This window comes from Podarcis tiliguerta (assembly GCF_965153285.1).
Source record: "Podarcis tiliguerta genome assembly, chromosome: 10".
Classification (NCBI taxonomy): Eukaryota; Metazoa; Chordata; class Lepidosauria; order Squamata; family Lacertidae; genus Podarcis; species Podarcis tiliguerta.
The window spans coordinates 26,096,408-26,110,702 of record NC_139543.1 but is presented as its reverse complement, the minus strand read 5'-3'; the positions used below and the strand labels follow the sequence as shown (position 1 = coordinate 26,110,702).

General features: G+C 42.3%; 1 protein-coding gene across 3 annotated transcripts in view; it reads right to left on the bottom strand.

Annotated features, from left to right (window-relative positions):
• Positions 1-317: 317 nt before the first annotated feature.
• Positions 318-14,295, bottom strand: part of IRAK4 (interleukin 1 receptor associated kinase 4) — a 14,675-nt gene continuing 697 nt past the window's right edge. For 2 of the 3 annotated variants that reach the window (XM_083399856.1, XM_083399855.1), the window contains exons 2-12: positions 13,286-13,458; positions 11,985-12,130; positions 11,001-11,180; positions 6,002-6,162; positions 5,111-5,175; positions 4,532-4,646; positions 2,219-2,328; positions 1,620-1,803; positions 1,217-1,279; positions 489-647; positions 318-392 (exon numbers count right to left, since the gene is read on the bottom strand). In XM_083399856.1, coding sequence (XP_083255982.1) covers positions 357-392; positions 489-647; positions 1,217-1,279; positions 1,620-1,803; positions 2,219-2,328; positions 4,532-4,646; positions 5,111-5,175; positions 6,002-6,162; positions 11,001-11,180; positions 11,985-12,130; positions 13,286-13,449 — 1,383 coding nt within the window. In that variant the 5' untranslated portion in view covers positions 13,450-13,458 and the 3' untranslated portion in view covers positions 318-356. Of the gene's footprint in view, positions 648-1,216; positions 1,280-1,619; positions 1,804-2,218; positions 2,329-4,531; positions 4,647-5,110; positions 5,176-6,001; positions 6,163-11,000; positions 11,181-11,984; positions 12,131-13,285; positions 13,459-14,295 lie in introns of all 3 variants that reach the window. The other variant, XM_083399854.1, reaches the window with a different exon arrangement.

Genomic DNA, 14,295 nt, shown 5'->3' with positions numbered 1-14,295 from the left:
CACAGTCTCTCAGCCCCACTCACCTCACAGAGTGTTTGTTGTGGGGGAGGAAGGGAAAGGAGAATGTTAGCCGCTTTGAGACTCCTTAAAGGGAGTGAAAGGCGGGATATCAAATCCAAACTCTTCTTCTTCTTCTTCTTCTAGAAACACTCCCAGTGGGTGGGAGTGACATGCAGTTGCTTATCCCAATGCCTATGGACAAAACTCACAGCTGTAACCAATAAAGTTGTGGCCTTATTTGATCCCAAACCAATATCCTGTGTCGCGTCTAGTTTTTTACACCTTAGGGAACAGAGTGGTCACAAGACCTCAGTACGTCAATGGGCTTGCTTTTAAGTCACAGCACAGGAGAGACCTTACTCAGCCTGCACGTCTTGCAAGTGTTGTCTGACCTGCAAGGGAAGCGGAAATATAAATTCACACTCGCCAAACGTCAACACACTCTCAAAAGCCATACAAAGGACAAGAGCATAAAAATATCCTGGTACCGTCTTAATATCTGGCCTCCTGTTCTTTTTTTCGTGCAGACACCGCCATGCAACTGAATACATCTGTTCAATTGATGCAATATTCCAGTTGCTCATCTTTTCATCAACATAATCTTGAATCGTCTTTTCTTCATCTTCAATTTCGTCTTTGATAGACAGCTGTTTGGAAGCAGAAATAGCGTCAGAGGAAGAGCAGGACTATGAAGGCAGGGAGGGAAGAAAAGCCCAAGGAGGAGGAAACAAAAAGCCCCTAGCCCTGCCACATTCACACAAGCCAAGACAGAAAGAGAGGGTAGTCGCTTTTTATTCCCCAATGGTTCCTCTTTATATACTTCTCCTCCCATCAGTTTGATCTGAATGCTGCCCATATTCTGTAACCAACTCTGGCTTGCTGTCCTGTTGCTTAATCCCTCTCCTGGAAAAAACAAGTGTTTTGCCTTAGTGCAACATGACTTTAGTTAAAGAGATCCCAACGTGTAGTCCTTGACTCTAGTTGCATGTTCATGCAGACGTTGTAGTAACACACTTTAATTACAACAAGACAATGGTGGTAGATTCGCTGACATTCTAGTCAATGTCAACTCTTGCCAGAATTCTTGTTTTAACCTCAGTCACGGTCTTTTGATGCTGTAGACTCTTCAACAGGCTTGGCACAGCAGCTAACTTCTAGTTTGCTGAAAAATGCAATGTGTATTTATTCTAAGTGTATTTCTAGAAGAAGAAATTACCAATAATTGGGGGTCCCGGTTTTCATCCACAGGAGTAAGTCCAGTTATTATTTCAAGTAACACCTAAAAGAAAGATAATCAGAAAACAAGAACAAAAAAAAGTGAAATGCATGTCATGAACTACTATCAGAAACCAGTGCACAGAACCACTCAATGAAAACCTTGTGTAAGGAAAGGTTTTAAAGAAAGGGTTGTTATGCCTTCCTTCAACAATTGATCCCAAGGCAGCTGATACTCCCTTTGTTGAACCTGCCTATTATCAGACTACTAGCACTACTCTCATATATATATAAGCTTATATTATATATATATATTATATTATATTATATATATATATATATAATAGCACTACTCGCATATATATATAAGCTTCCGAATAACGTCTCGGTGTTTTTTCACTCACCACACCAAAGCTGAAGATATCAGATTTCGGGGTTATCTCCCCACGCAAAGCTTCTGGGGCCATGTAGGCTGCTGTTCCCACTATTCTGTCTGTTAGGATAGTGTGTGTCAACCTTACTGAAGCCCTTGCAAGTCCGAAGTCAGACAGTTTCGCCACAAAGTTCTCAGTAAGTAAGATATTTGCACTGAAAAACAAACAAAAAAGGGGGACTGAATTCTGTTAGGCTCTTCAACACTCCTTCTCAAGGAGATGGTGCTGCAATAATCAAATGAAAAGCAAGGTGGGAGCTGTTCTTTTAGCTAATACTGCAGGTTTCATTGTTATTCCATGCTTGTAGTTTGTGGGATAAAAGAGAATTGTGGCCACATCCAAAACTCTTTTCTCTACTAAACAATCACACACCCAGCAACAATTATCTTTGCACTGTTGCCTTCTTCTATTCAGTGTCAAGAAAAACGTAGAACATAAATATTGCCCTTTCTGCAAATCACCATAAATGGTGTGTTTTTTTTAATTTAAAAAGCATGTTTGAGGAATACGGACAAAACAAAGATGGAACTATCTGTCCTTAGTGCAATAATTAGTTTTTTAAATTTTACCTTTTAACATCCCGGTGAATGTGGTTATTTTCATGTAAAAAACAGAGTCCATTGGATGCCCCATAAGCAATCTTACATCTTGTTTCCCAAGGAATTGGTGCCGTGTTATCCTTAAAAACAAGTGGAAAGTGGAAGTGAGTCAATATTTCTAGCAGAGAGGCCTAGAATATCGAAGTGTCGAAGCAATGATTCTTCAACTTCGCTGGAGTGGTCATATTATGTGGATGCCTGATTATCGTCTTCCAAAGCAACTACTCTATTCTGAACTTAAAAATGGCAAGCGTAATGCTGGTGGTCAAAAAAAGAGGTTCAAAGACTCTCTCAAGGCAAATCTTAAAAAATGTAGTATAAACACTGACAATTGGGAAACACTGGCCTGCAAGCGTTCCAATTGGAGAACAGCCTTTACCAAAGATGTCATGGGTTTTGAAGACGCTCAAACTCAGGATGAAAGGGAGAAATGTGCTACGAGGAAGGCACATTTGGCAAACATTTGGTGGCGCTGTGGGTTAAACCACAGAGCCTAGGACTTGCCGATCAGAAGGTCGGCGGTTCGAATCCCCATGACAGGGTGAGCTTCCGTTGCTTTGTCCCTGCTCCTGCCCACCTAGCAGTTTGAAAGCACGTCAAAGTGCAAGTAGATAACATTGTACAATCCAGATGTTGTTGGACTCCCCTCAGCCCCAGCTAGCATGGCCAATGAAACAAATATGGCCAGTGTGGTGTAATGAAATACAACCTGGGAGACCAGGGTTAGAGTCCCCACTTGGCCTTGAAGCTCAGTGGGTGACCTTGAGCCAGTCACTGTCTCTCAGCCTAACATACATCACAGGGAGGGGAAAAGGATGTACACTGCCTTGAGCTTCTTGGAGGAAAATGTGATATGTAAATAGACTAAGTCTATAGGCAAATAAAAAGGGACATGGGTGGCGCTGTGGGTTAAACCACAGAGCCTAGGACTTGCAGATCAGAAGGCCGGCGGTTGGAATCCCCACGACGGGGTGAGCTCCCGTTGCTTGGTCCCTGCTCCTGCCAATCTAGCTGTTCGAAAGCACCTCAAAGTGCAAGTAGATCAATAGGTACCACTCTGGCAGGAAGGTAAACGGCGTTTCTGTGCTCTGCTCTGGTTCGCCAGAAGCGGCTTAGTCCTGCTGGCCACATGACCTGGAAGCTACACGCCGGCTCCCTCGGACAATAAAGCGAGATGAGTGCTGCAACCCCAGAGTCGGCCACAACTGGACCTAATGGTCAGGGGTCCCTTTACCTTTACACTGCAATATGACTTCCACCCGGAAACCTATGTCCCCACTGTGGAAGGTCGTGTGGATCCAGAATTGCCTTTCACAGTAACTTATGGACTCACTGTTAAGACCGTGTTCATGGAAGACAATCTTACTCAGCTACGAGTGATCAACAAAGAAGAAGAACATCACATTCATCTCCTGGGCCTTTGCATTCATCTATCACATGAAGGAGCCTAATGGGGCTCCCATGCCCCTCCCTCTCTCATCCTTGTTCAGTACTGCTAGAAGGAAATTGGATGCTTTCAAGGTTTGTGTTCAATAAACTAGAATTGTGACCAGACTAGTTAGCACTATGGTTCACTGAGCCATGGCTTTGTTCAACAAACCATGGTTTGAATTAACCAGAGTTCTCCTTAGTTTGGGCACAACCATAAATTCTAGGTTAGTTTAAAACAGGAAGTCAAAGCTTCTGACTGCTCACTGTGGCCATCTCAGATGAAAAGGAGGTGCATAAGCCCAAGCAGGCTCATTCACATAACCCTGAACCCAATGCAGTATAAAACTATCCAAACCAGACCAAAACCAGAAGTTTTCCTCTTTAAAGCTAACACCATAGCCTTCTTAAGAAAATGAAGCTGATCGCCCCTCAAAATAGAATAATATTGTGCCAAAGTAAACAATGAAAAGATGATTGACATCATACCAGTAATATACACAGTGATAAGAGGAAAACCAATCAGTGCCACCAAATAATATTTGCCTGATGTTCTTGTTTCAAGTAACCAGCTTTGCAAAATGTGAAATATCATGTGCTCCAGTTTATACTGTCTACAAAGCTTCTGTCTACAAAGGCTGCCCTTGCCACTGTATTAAAAAGTAGCTCTGTACACACATATCTTTGCACATTCAGAGCTATCCTTCATCACAATCAATAGGAGAGGCCTGCAAGGGAAAGAGGTCCTTGTGATCAGATACTTCACATTTACAATAGATTCCAGATATTTCAGTTTCCCCCTCTCAGTTTAGCAGTTTCAAAGAGGCATCGGCAACAAGCAAGTATTTCACTTACCAGGCAAGCTAGTCTGTCAAGCAATGAGCCATTAGGCATATAATCATAAACAAGGCAAGGCTGATCAGAGTCATTTGAGAATCCAAGCAATTCTACTAGGTTCTCGTGCTGACATCTGTGACAAAAACAAACCAACGGCCTTGTTAGTCTGGGTTTTCGTATTTACTGTTCTGAAAGGTTAGGAATTAGAGGGCTCCAATGAACCTAGACATAATCTTGATCAACGATTTCAGTAACACAAACTACATGCGGTAAGTTTATTTGATGCCAATAGTTTGCTTTCATGCACAATTCAGCGGCAGAGCACATGCATGCAAAAGCTTCTGGGTTCGATCCTTGGAATTTCCACGCACGGATGGGAAAAATTCCTTTCCAAAATCCTGGAGGGCCACTGCCAGACAGTGCTCAAAATAGTGAGGATCAAAGTACACGAGGCGCTATGCACATCTTTAACCCCAGCATGCCTTATTATTTTTTCTGTAAAATAAGCAGTCAGAACTGGGGAGTGGTGGGGAGCTGGATCTTGTGCTAAGATTTTGGTTGTGGTTGTATAGAGGGGGGAAACCGCTCACAACTTACTCTGCCATAATGCTGATTTCTTGTTCGAACTGCTTTTTCAGGTCTTCGATACTTACATCGGTCACCTATAATGACATTTAAAATAATGGGAGGTTAATGGGAAGCAGACCGGTTCTAGGCCAACCACATAATGAAAGCTTTGTACTTAACAGTGGCAAATAGGGTGGTATCCAGAGCCAGGCCCTGAAGGTTTTCTGTATCTTCCAGGAATTGCTCAGAGATATTCAATGAGGTGCATCAATAGAAATACAGCAGTAGGGAAAGCTAGCTCTGAGCCTTTGAAACCCAACTGCAAGTGAACTCATTAGCATCTTTGTTAACAAGCAGCCTAGAAGCTAACTGACCGGTGGGAGAATTCCACAAGCAAGGAGCCACAATGGGGGGGAAATACACAAGCAATCTCCCTACCCTCAAGGATCTAGAGTGTGCTGGGAGTTATTCCACCATCACTTTTATGCAATAGTTATTTGTTATCCTATTTCTATCTCACACCTTCCTCCCAAATGAGTCCAGGGCACCAAGGGGCCAAAAAAGAAAAGAAAAATACTCTGGGGTGCAAGTGATAACAAGAAGTTTACACGAAGGGGCATGTTTAGACTGCATATGAGTAAGCCCCACTGAATTCAATAGGGCTTGCTTGTGAGTAGGATTTCACAGTAAAATATTATTCTTTATCGGATTTATGACAAAAAATGCATAATAAGCCCCAAAATTTGCAATACTTCCTCTGCTCTGCTCTTAAATGTTATATGATAGATGTGTGATACATAGGGTGCCTCATCGCATGGTTTTCTGGCCATTTTCATGCCTCAATTTTGCTTACACTTTGAGAGAGAGAGAAAAGATAATTCACAGTGCAAATGATGATATACATAGTAACAGGAAACCTACAGAAGTAAGTTTTTTCACTGCCACCGTTCTGCCATTAATGCATCCTTTGTACACCACTCCAAAACCTCCTTCGCCAATCTTGTTGCCACCAGCCGACACAGTTCGATCATCAAAGTTATTTGTAAGACTTCTCAGTTTATCAAACGAAAAGCTCTGCAATACTGAAAGAGAAGAAATGTGAGCGGAGATCTCAAATTCAAAATTTTATGGGGGTGGGGACCCAGCAGGATTTTAAAAAAAGAAAAAAATTCAAATCCCAGCACCACAAATCTTGCCATGATTTATTTACCTTACAGAGATTTGTCTTTGCTTTTCGGGAGATGCCAGCAAAAGGTGGAGAGAAAGCAAGGTGAAGATCAGTTAGCTATTCTTATGCAAGGCTGTATAAGTCAAAGGAGAGCAATCTGTGATTAAGGGCTTTATGAAACGCTCAGCCTGGTTTCATGCAGGTAGGAACAAGGGAGAAATAGGCGGCAAAGAAAGTAGGTGAGAGAGCACCTGCTTCAGCATGCAGCCCCAAACAGATTAGCCCCAGGCATATGTGCTCCTCGACAGAAAAACAGTTTTCCACCCCAGCAAAAGTTTGCAATGAGCTAGCTACAAGCAGTGACCAGAGGGGTTTTTTTTTAAATCGGAAACTCTTCTGCTCACACTGGAAGAATTTCTGATGCCCCAGAAAGTGATCTAGTTTAATGTGTTTGTTTTACTTGTATTTAGTAAACAAAAGATAAACACCTGAAAATTGCCATGCTTGCCAAATACTGAATTTGCAACTCGCTTCTGCTTGCTGCTTCTAATTTGCTTCTGAAACAAAAACTTTTCCATGGAGGGGGGGGGAAGCGATTTGCCACCCAACCTCACTGGCCATGAGTAAAGAAATCTTTAAGCAAATAGGTTGGTTAGCAAAGGAAGGTGGGGGGGGGGGGGAGCATTCCAACATTTTATTTCAGAATGGAAATTTGGCATATTTTGACAGCAGGTTGCTTAAAACAATGCTATAGTAGTTGTTAAAATGTTAAGATCCAGCCGGTAAAGAGACCACTTGCCCCTCCTCCCTGGAACTGCCTAGGAGGCAATCATCTTGAGTAAACAACCCTGGATTTATATAACCTGCCTAGTAGAATGATCTCGATACGAATCCAAGGCAGACCTTTTAACATCACAGTAATCCAAGTTTATGCACCAACTACTGGTGCTGAAGAAACTGAAATTGACCAATTCTATGAAGACTTACAACAGCTTATAGAAGTGACACCAAAGAAGGATGTTCTTCTCATTATAGGGGATTGGAATGCTAAAGTAGGGAATCAAGAGATAAAAGGAACAACTGGCAAATTTGGTCTTGGAATTCAAAACGAAGCAGGGCAAAGGCTAATAGAGTTCTGTCAAGAGAACAAGCTGGTCATCACAAACACTCTTTTCCAACAACACAAGAGACGACTCTACACATGGACATCACCAGATGGGCAGCATCGAAATCAGATTGATTATATTCTCTGCAGCCAAAGATGGAGAAGCTCTATACAGTCAGCAAAAACAAGACCTGGAGCTGACTGTGGCTCAGATCATCAGCTTCTTATAGCAAAATTCAAGCTTAAACTGAAGAAAGTAGGAAAAACCACTGGGCTGGTAAGATACAATCTAAACCAAATCCCTTATGAATACACAGTGGAAGTGAGGAACAGGTTTAAGGATTTAGATTTGCTGGACAGAGTGCCTGAAGAACTATGGATGGAGGCTCGAAACATTATACAGGAGGCAGCAACGAAAACCATCCCAATGAAAAGGAAATGCAAGAAAGCAAAGTGGCTGTCCAATGAGGCCTTACAAATAGCGGAGGAGAGAAGGCAAGCAAAATGCGAGGGAGATAGAGAAAGATACAGGAAATTGAATGCAGAATTCCAAAAAATAGCAAGGAGAGACAAGAAGGCCTTCTTAAATGAGCAATGCAAAGAAATAGAGGAAAACAACAGAATGGGAAGAACCAGAGATCTGTTCAAGAAAATTGGAGATATGAAAGGAACATTTCGTTCAAAGATTACCATAATAAAGGACAAAAGTGGTAAGGACCTAACAGAAGCAGAAGACATCAAGAAGAGGTGGCAAGAATACACAGAGGAATTATACCAGAAAGATAAGGATGTCTCGTACACCCCAGGTGGTGTGGCTGCTGACCTTGAGCCAGACATCCTGGAGAGTGAAGTCAAATGGGCCTTAGAAAGCATTGCAAATAACAAGGCCAGTGGAAGTGATGGTATTCCAGCTGAACTATTTAAAATTTTAAAAGATGATGCTGTTAAGGTGCTACACTCAATATGCCAGCAAGTTTGGAAAACTCAGCAGTGGCCAGAAGATTGGAGAAGGTCAGTCTACATCCCAATCCCAAAGAAGGGCAGTGCTAAAGAATGCTCCAACTACCGCACAATTGCACTCATTTCACACGCTAGCAAGGTTATGCTTAAAATTCTTCAAGGAAGGCTCAAGCAGTATGTGGACCGAGAACTCCCAGAAGTGCAAGCTGGATTTAGAAGAGGCAGGGGAACCAGAGACCAAATTGCAAACATGCGCTGGATTATGGAGAAAGCTAGAGAGTTCCAGAAAGACATCTACTTCTGCTTCATTGACTATGCAAAAGCCTTTGACTGTGTCGATCACAGCAAACTATGGCAAGTTCTTAAAGAAATGGGAGTGCCTGATCACCTCATCTGTCTCCTGAGAAATCTCTATGTGGGACAAGAAGCTACAGTTAGAACTGGATATGGAACAACTGATTGGTTCAAAATTGGGAAAGGAGTACGACAAGGCTGTATTTTGTCTCCCTGCTTATTTAACTTATATGCAGAATTCATCATGCGAAAGGCTGGGCTGGATGAATCCCTAGCCGGAATTAAGATTGCTGGAAGAAATATCAACAACCTCAGATATGCAGATGACACAACCTTGATGGCAGAAAGTGAGGAGGAATTAAAAAACCTTTTATTGAGGGTGAAAGAGGAGAGCACAAAATATGGTCTGAAGCTCAACATCAAAAAAACGAAGATCATGGCCACTGGTCCCATCACCTCCTGGCAAATAGAAGGGGAGGAAATGGAGGCAGTGAGAGATTTTACTTTCTTGGGTTCCATGATCACTGCAGATGGTGACAGCAGCCACGAAATTAAGAGACGCCTGCTTCTAGGGAGGAAAGCAATGGCAAACCTAGATAGCATTCTAAAAAGTAGAGACATCACCTTGCCAACAAAGATCCGTATAGTAAAAGCTATGGTTTTCCCAGTAGTGATGTATGGAAGTGAGAGCTGGACCATAAAGAAGGCTGATCGCCGAAGAATTGACGCTTTTGAATTATGGTGCTGGAGGAGACTCTTGAGAGTCCCATGGACTGCAAGAAGATCAAACACATCCATTCTTAAGGAAATCAGCCCTGAGTGCTCACTGGAAGGACAGATCGTGAAGCTGAGGCTCCAATACTTTGGCCACCTCATGAGAAGAGAAGACTCACTGGAAAAGACCTTGATGTTGGGAAAGATGGAGGGCACAAGGAGAAGGGGACGACAGAGGACGAGATGGTTAGACAGTGTTCTCGAAGCTACAAACATGAATCTGACCAAACTGCGGGTGGCAGTGGAAGACAGAAGTGCCTGGCGTGCTCTGGTCCATGGGGTCACGAAGAGTCGGACACGACTGAACGACTAAACAACAACAAGCCTGTTACAGCTGCCATATTTACTTACTTCACCAAACCTTTATTTGGTTTATATGGGCCATCATAAAACAGCCACATATAACATTTTATATACAAAAACAGCCATGTAAAATACGCAATAACGAGGATTTTCATTGGGGTTTCTTTCTGCTAAATAGTCCCATTCACCACTCTAAGAGATACTATTGACAAAAACTCAGCCACCCTTGCAGTTACTTCCGGGTTAATGTCAGACAGATAGAATCTGATATTTTCATTGTCCTGTGATATTTAGTCTAACCAAAAAGGGGGATAGCATGTGTTTGCATAGCTGGTTGTACAATGGACAGTAGTAAAGAATGTTCTATAGTTTCTGGCACATTCAAAGAACATCCACAGTGTCTATCGTTTCTGGGGATGTTTAAATATCTATCCTTGACAAAAGATGAGGAAAAAAACATTCAGTCGGGCTAACATAAAGTCCCTGCGTGGGACTGGAATTATTAATTTTGAAATATAAATGACCCTGTTATCTGTTGTATTCAAACCATAGAACTTGGGGGAGAAAATTTTATTTACAGATAACTCGTTTTATTCTTCAATGTCCCTTAATCTGGTTTAAATATTGGTTGCCATATTTCAAAAAGTGAAAATCTGGACAAAACAGTTGCTGTGCTTTATTTTGAAGGGTTTTTTGGAGCTATTTTTAAGGAAATTCACCAAAATCTACACTTCCGACATGGGTTGCCATACATCCAGATTTTCCCAAACATTCCAGTGATTTCTGCCAGGACACTGTTTCCAGCTAAATCCCGGCTATGTCTGGGAAATTCTGGTCATATGGCAACCCTAATCTTCACCTCAGCTTTGCATGTGGTTGATATTACGTCCCCTAATATCGTGTTCAGGGACACGGGTGGCACTGTGGGTTAAACCACAGAGCCTAGGACGTGCCGATCAGAGAGTCGGCGGTTCGAATCCCCGCGACGGGGTGAGCTCCCATTGCTCAGTCCCTGCTCCTGCCAACCTAGCAGTTTGAAAGCACATCAAAGTAGGTACCGCTCCGGCGGTAAGGTAAACGGTGTTTCCATGCAATGCTGCTCTGGTTCGCCAGAAGCGGCTTAGTCATGCTGGCCACATGGCCCGGAAGCTGTACACCGGCTCCCTTGGCCATTAAAGTGAGATGAACGCCGCAACCCCAGAGTCGGCCACGACTGGACCTAATGGTCAGGGGTCCCTTTAATATCATGTTCTACAATACATAATGGACTGGACTGAAAAGCAGGAGGGGAGTGACTGATTCAGGTAATTGCCTACCTGAATCATTAAGAGGCAAACAACTCTCTTTTGTACTTGGGCTGCAAGAAACTGAAGTTAGACACCCTTTATCTGGAACCGAGAGAGGCAATACAGGTGCCACTTGATTTTCTTTCTCATTCAGACGCGTAGTTTCTTGTAAAGATAAGGGCACTGTAGTGTCTGTTGTCCTCATGGAATCTGCCATAAAATACAAAACAGTCAAAACAGGTTTTAGGTGGGAAACAGCTTGCTGAAAGCTGTTCTGTACCAACAAACAGAACAGTCACGGCTTAATAGTGCACTGGACTCCTTTATCTCCACAATGTCTTAAGGTTGCATCTGTTCACACTTTGGGGCATAGAGACATCACAAAAACCACACGGAATCCAATTTCTGTATCAGTTTTGGACTAGTAAGGAGGGCAATACACAATGTGCCAGCTTCACCTGCAGCAATAATGTTGTGCATCAATATAAAGTGCCTTCCCTTGGGGTGGTTGCCCGTGTGAAACAATCTAGGGTTATGCTAATATGTAAAAAGTTGGAATAATCCAGAAAAACCTTGCATTTCAGGAATACAAGGAAACCAGGTTTGGTGGCATGATTCAACATATTTTAGAATGCCTTTCAGGGCCAAGTCATCACAATGTAGCTTGCATGATACAAATACGTGGGATATACGTTTGTCAGATTTTTAACATAGTTTTCTGGTGGTGCTACAAATCCATAGCTCCAACTCTGTTTCTGGTGTGGCTACAGGCCTACTTGGATTTCTACCATAGTTCCTCCTGACCCAAGGTGAAGATCCTTTTCAGAAAAGAGGAGTGCTTTATATGTCTTTCTCAGCTATCAGCCAAATTAAGGATTTCACAAATGGCTACATGAAAAGATGCTCACCTGAAAGACAATTGCTGTATTAAAAACCACCATCTAAAAGAAATAAGAACACCACCATACCTCCCCTTTGAATACATGCCAGAGACACCGTGAAGACCAAAATTACCTGGAAGCAAAAGTTTGGCTGGTGCGAAGAAGTGATTCCTGATTAACAAGTCTACTAGATCACTAACAGTGCAATTTTGTGTCCCCCAGTCAAAAAGCAATTCACAAGTGGGGCTCTTTCCTACTTGTTTTAATGCTTCAAAGCGCCTTTAAAAAAAAAGAAGAAGAAAAATCAAATTAATTTTGAAAAAAAGATTGCAAAAAAAAAAAGATACACAGAATGTAATTTTTAGCCACAAAGTTCAAAAGCTAATATGCCAACAGCAATGTAGCTTGCATCATATATTCCAGTGTTTCCCAACCTTGGGCCTCCAGCTGTTTTCGAACTACAATTCCCATCATCCCTGACCACTGGTCTTGCTAGCTGAGGATTATGGGAGTTGTAGTCCAAAAACAGCTGGAGGCCCAAGGTTGGGAAATGCTGATATATTCCACTTCAAATATGGCCTTGGTGCAAGCTTATGATAGATAGCTGGATAGCTCAGTTGATAGAGCATCCAGCTCTTCATGCATTAATGTGTCTAACATCCAAAAGGATGTCTGACAGTATATGAGATGAACAGGGCCACCACATTAAGAACTCAGCTATTACTGCAACGGAAAACTCTAACTACAGTGAGGGTGCTGGCTTTAAAAGATGGTGGTTACATGCTCCATCAAGTAAGCTGTCAAAGTTGTTGGGTTCAAGCTATACAAATAACATATACCAAGTATCAGTTTAAGATGTGATGCAATAATGATGCTAAATTGTAGCAAAAGATATATGAAACAAAGAATGCAAAAACTTGATGGGAAATATTTCAACAGCAGCTAGAATTGTTATTCTTCTATGCCAGAAGCATCTATCAATCCTAACTACCAGAGAATGGTTCCTTGAAGTATTAGATATTGCATATATGGACAGATTAATATAGTTGTTTTCTGTAGCTATATTAATCTGTCTTTATGTGGCATATCTAATATTTTTTAAGGAGTTGGAACAAGCTACACAAATGGAGCTTTCCCTCCCTAAAACGGCCCTCTTGGTAGACACTTGAACCAATTTCTGGTGGGTTAGAAAATCTAAATATGTCAACAGCAAAGTGTGCAATATCATATATTAAAACTTTCCATGTCAAAAGACAACACCCATACAATCACAGAACTTGTAGAGTTGAAAGGAACCTCAAGGATCATCTAGTCCAACCCCCTGCAAAGCAGGAATCTCAACACACGGTCCCCCATCCAATTTGAAACCCTACTTAGCTTTGCAAGATAAGGATAAAAAAGCACACACAGACACCCTTGTCACCAGTACACTACCTTATGTGCAGTTGGCTGTATATGTTTGCGCCAGAGGGATCTTTTATATCTGCTGCTAATTTTTTCCATCCATCCTGCGGATCAATAAAATCAGCCAGTTGCCTCATCATGCCATAGCCAAGGCAACGCACACACATTGAAGGCGTTATAGGGCAGTCGCTCATCTCCGATTCCTAACAAATGTGAAAGAGATTGCTTTCAAATACTGTACGACTTATTTGAAGATGTAAAGCTGGCAGCATGGTAGAGTCTTCATGGGGGTTTAAAACCCACCTGTCATATTTGTGTCCAACTTCGCTGGGCACCTATGACAATGAAATCACACTCTTTTCCCTCTCAGTTACTTTTTAAAAAAGACCCACAAAACTACCATCTTCAGCTCCCTTAAATTACAGTTCTCGGGACTCTTTTTTGGGGAAGTGACATGCTTTCATTCGGCATTTCCCAAAGTTGGGGTTCTCCAACTGCGATTCCCATCATCCCCAAAGTTGGGGTTCTCCCGGACTGCGATTCCCATCATCCCTGACCACTGGCTAGCTAGGGATGATGGGAGTTGTAGTCCAGAAACAGCTGGAGACCCAAGTTTGGGAGACACTGCTTTAGATGTGCACACATCCATAATAAACTAGCCTGTGGAAGTGTGCAATGGGGGCAGAGGTGGTAGAATGAAGGCATTACCAAATTGTGGTGCATTATGAGGAAACATTTCCTGTGTGCAAGTTGTGAGGAGAGGACAGAACGAGGAAGGTTCCTATCTTTTTGACGTTTCCAGATCAGTGTTTTTAGGGGGGAGTTCGTAGCTGTCAGTGACCCAAACAATGGTAGTTACCCTGCATTGCACCTGACTCAAATAAGCCCAGCACATAAAGACAACAGAGACTTTAAAATAGTCTGGGAACCGTATATGATGTATATACAGAAACACTGTAAAGAAGTAGACTCGCTTGCAGGGTTTGACTAAACACTGACGATTAAGAAAGCAAGTATAAAGGTTAAGAGGTACCAATTGG